General features: G+C 38.3%; 1 protein-coding gene across 1 annotated transcript; it reads left to right on the top strand.

Moving 5' to 3' along the window:
- Positions 1 to 591: 591 nt before the first annotated feature.
- LOC146549455 (distal membrane-arm assembly complex protein 1-like) lies at positions 592 to 2,153 on the top strand. Its single transcript, XM_085263257.1, has 2 exons — positions 592 to 1,014; positions 1,089 to 2,153. The coding sequence occupies exons 1-2, from the start codon at positions 804 to 806 to the stop codon at positions 1,151 to 1,153; spliced, it is 276 nt and encodes a 91-aa protein (XP_085119383.1). The 5' UTR covers positions 592 to 803; the 3' UTR covers positions 1,154 to 2,153.
- Positions 2,154 to 3,884: the final 1,731 nt, after the last annotated feature.

The raw sequence follows: 3,884 nt of genomic DNA, 5'->3' as shown, positions 1-3,884 counted from the left end.
CTAAGGTTTGTTATTGGAAATTGTTCAGTTCTGTTCTCTATTTTGATGACCACCTACACCACACGATGCTGTTTGAAAAAAAATGTTGTTTTCAAACTATTCCTTAAACTATGGACATTAGCTCTAGCTCTATGGACATAAGGCTGCAGGTCTCTTAAGTAAGCAGCACCTGATTCAATTATCAGAAGGTTCAATAAGTCTGGCAGTTATTTTTTTGTGAGTCAGGCTTTTCCTTTTATTACCATATGCACCTGTATAATGAGATCTGGCACTTCACCAAACTGAATACGGAATATGAATTCAATATACCTTTGGGTGCCTTGAAAAGCGCTATATAAATCCAATCCATTATTATTATTATTATTATTTAGATCGGTAAGTTTACATTTAAAATGAAATTGCAACTTCTTTTGGAAAGAAATTTCCTCATAGAAATAGATGAAATAAGACAATATGTTTTTATTAATGGAAAATTGTTAAATATTTATCACAATGTTTTTATGTTTTCTGTCGATCTTTGTCCCTCCCCCCAAAGACCAGCGTTTGTTCCGAATGGTAAAGTACAACTTTTATTTTGAAAATACCAGATAGGAAACATTAGGGCCATGACCTGGACCCACTTTGCTAAATCCGACCTTTCTTCAGCCAGTGAAAATAGCATTTGTGTTAAGTCTCTAACTTTGTTCTTCATTTGGGCGAGTCATTCAAACAAAACCGGAACAGTTTCCGGTTTATTTTTCATGTTTGACGTTTCTAGGAGTTTATAACCAAGGGCATTAGCATTAGCAGCACCCTGTGGTACAATGTCAACAGGGCTAGAGCCGCCAACAGGAGGAGCAGATGCCCCCGTGTCCAAACCCAGCCAGATGTTTAAGAGCTGCTGGAGCTGCAGGCTTATCTCCGGAGGTGGGCTGATTCTGTCCGGAGCTTATGTGTTTCACGCAGCGCGGAAGGTGATGCGGCAGGGAGGACCCACCTCAATGGGGACAGTGGCACAGATCACTTTCGCTGCAAGTAAGTCAATCAGTTTTCTGACTGTTTGCTGCATTAGGAGTCTTTTAATGAACAAATGCGCACTTGTGTTCAAGGTTTGGCTGCCTGGGGGATAGTAGTCATCACGGATCCTGTAGGAAAAGCGCAGAGGAAGACTTGAGGACTCTTTAGAAAGCGTGCGTGTAAATGAGCTCAGGACTGCGTGGGGTCATTCACCGGACACCGAGGCAAAGACACTGCTCTGGACAGCCTGCAGAGACCTGTAATGACAGTGGATGTGTGCTGACGTTGTATGGCTGGGCTATGTACTCTACTGCTGGAAGCTGCTGACTTCTTAAATTAAAACAACTATTTGTCTATATGTGTGAGTTTAAGTCTCTTTGTCAGCATCAGACGTGTTTGGTAAACCGTGTTGTTAAAGTTACTAGAAAAAAGTAATCAGTAACTAATTACTTCCCCCAAAAGTAATCCCGTTACTTTACTGATTACTTATTTTCAAAAGTAATTAATTACTTTATTTTTATTTTTTTTTAAAAATTACAATTAAAAACTGTTATCAGTTTTAATCTTAACTTCATGCATCAAGTAAAATTAAATTATATGCACCATTCTCTGTCTCTAATTACCGTTTTTGCGATAGTAATCCCTTACTTGTTACTTAAAAAAAGTAATCAGATTACAGTCTGCCCATCTCTGGTGGTAAATAATGTTGACTCGTTTTATTACCTGCATTAAAGACTATTTATTGTAGTACAAAAATGTGAAACCAATGGTGATGCACACTACTCGTATGTATACTCAGCTCTCATCATTATGTTGTCACTGACTGACCTTTTTCACTCTTTTTAAAATGTCAAAACAGAAAAAGCACGGTTAAACTGACAGTGGGTGCATGAAACCGTGCCATTTTGCATCTTGGTTCACTAGTATATCACTGGAACACTACCTGGAGATTACAGTTCAAAACCTCTGCAGGTAGTACACAGTTTGTGACTAAATAGTTACTATAAAAACAGTGAATTAGGTCAAACTGCCTTGAAGTCTCAGGACAACCTCCCAAGTATTAAAAACAGTTCAAGTCTTGAGTCGACATGGTGATTATCAAAAAGATTACTGAATTAACTCTGTTTAATAAAGCACATGACCCTGATTTAACTTTAACTTCTGTAGCTTTCTTGTCAGTTGCTGCTCCTGTGTTTGTTTTTCCATACTTTGCATTTGTGTTTTTTGCTGCATGTGGCAGCCATCTGTGTTACTGATAAAGAAACAGTGCCCAAAAGTGTCAGGACTGCACTTATCACTAGAGATGGCACGATACCACTTTATGTCCGATACGATATCATAAATTTGGATATCTGCTGATACCGATATGAATCCGATATAGTGTGTTTTAATCAACAAAACTGTTTTTTTTTAAATATCTTGCTGCATTTTGTATAAGTTCATACTCAAGTTTAAAACAACAACTACACTAAAGCTATTCTGTTATACCTGTATGCAAAAAAAAATATTTCATAGTTCAGCAATACTGATCAATCTAATAAACTTAAACCTACACCATCCTCCCTATTCTGGTATTTTAAAGAGTACTTAGCGTAAATATTAAGCAACCTAACTAATAGGGTTCCAACTCCCAGCAACAACAAAAATAAATAAATAAAAAATAGGGAACCACCCCTCACGCTCCACCTCATGATGCTTAATCGACGTAATCAACCTTAATTTGATGCAGTGTGAAAAAAAATGCACAGAAATCAATTATTTTTCAAGAAATATTAAATAGATTCAACATCTTTCTTCAACAAAATTGCAGACTGCACAGATGGTACCTTCCCAAAGGAAAAAGTACTATAGCTTACTAGGGTATATATTATTAGACTTAATAGTTACTATATACATTAATTGACTTCTATTCATTTTACATCAAATTAAAACTTTGGGTGTCAGATAATTATTTATTAAAAGCTAGACATTTTAAATGAGAATAAGAAAGAAAAGTATGTCTTTGTGCCCCCTTTTCCCTGTTCATGCCCTATCGGCCCCCCTGGCTAAACTTTGCTAGATCCGCCCCTGCACAGTTACCAGCTGTCAGCTACGTAGAAAAAGATCCTCGAGTAGAAAGTAATAATAAATAAATTCTAACAACAGCTTATCAAGGTTAAATGTGCTGCTGTTGTTCAGCCGCTGGTTTCCTCTTTCTGGTGCAAAGTGGGACAAAAACAAACAAGAGACACGGACTCGCGACAGAAAAGCCGATCAGCTGATCATTAAGCAGTTTCATGATTGAAGTAGCAGCAGGAGAGGCAGTCGCTTGTTAAGCTTAACGCAGGAATGCTTTACAAACATTCAGAGATGGACTTACACACTTGCTTTACTTCTCTCGGGATAACTTTGTCGGAGATGAAATGCCGGGTTGCTAGCGAAGCTCCACATGCTATCCAGACCACCGACAGGTCCCGCATGCCACAGCCGCTCTATCACGTGATGCATACTGCTCCGACGTGCTAACGTTCTGAGGTGAGTTACGGGGTGTTGCAAGTTTTGTGAGATGCTTTCGTGATATTTAATGGATCGGATTACATTTTTTATTTTTCTCCGATATCCGATCCAGTAATTTAGGTCAGTATCGGACCGATACCGATACGTAATATCGGATCGGTCCATCTCTACTTATCACACTATAGCAGCTCACACAGAAGCTCTTCACACCTGTTGCAGGACTTTCCAATTTCCACAGCACCAATAAGTCCGCCTCATGTGACTGATCTTCCAGAAGCTGTTAGGAAACCCTTCAGCAGTGTGAAAAAAAAAAAATAGCAGTTACATACCGTTTCCAATTGAATGGAGTCTTTACAAAAAAAGAAATGCTGCAAGCAAATACTTACACACTG

The sequence above is a fragment of the Mchenga conophoros genome, linkage group LG22 (genome assembly GCF_057382185.1).
Source record: "Mchenga conophoros isolate Kocher_MC1m ecotype Shallow Benthic linkage group LG22, M_conophoros_male_GT1.1, whole genome shotgun sequence".
NCBI lineage: Eukaryota > Metazoa > Chordata > Actinopteri > Cichliformes > Cichlidae > Mchenga > Mchenga conophoros.
This window is presented reverse-complemented; position numbering and strand designations above follow the sequence as displayed.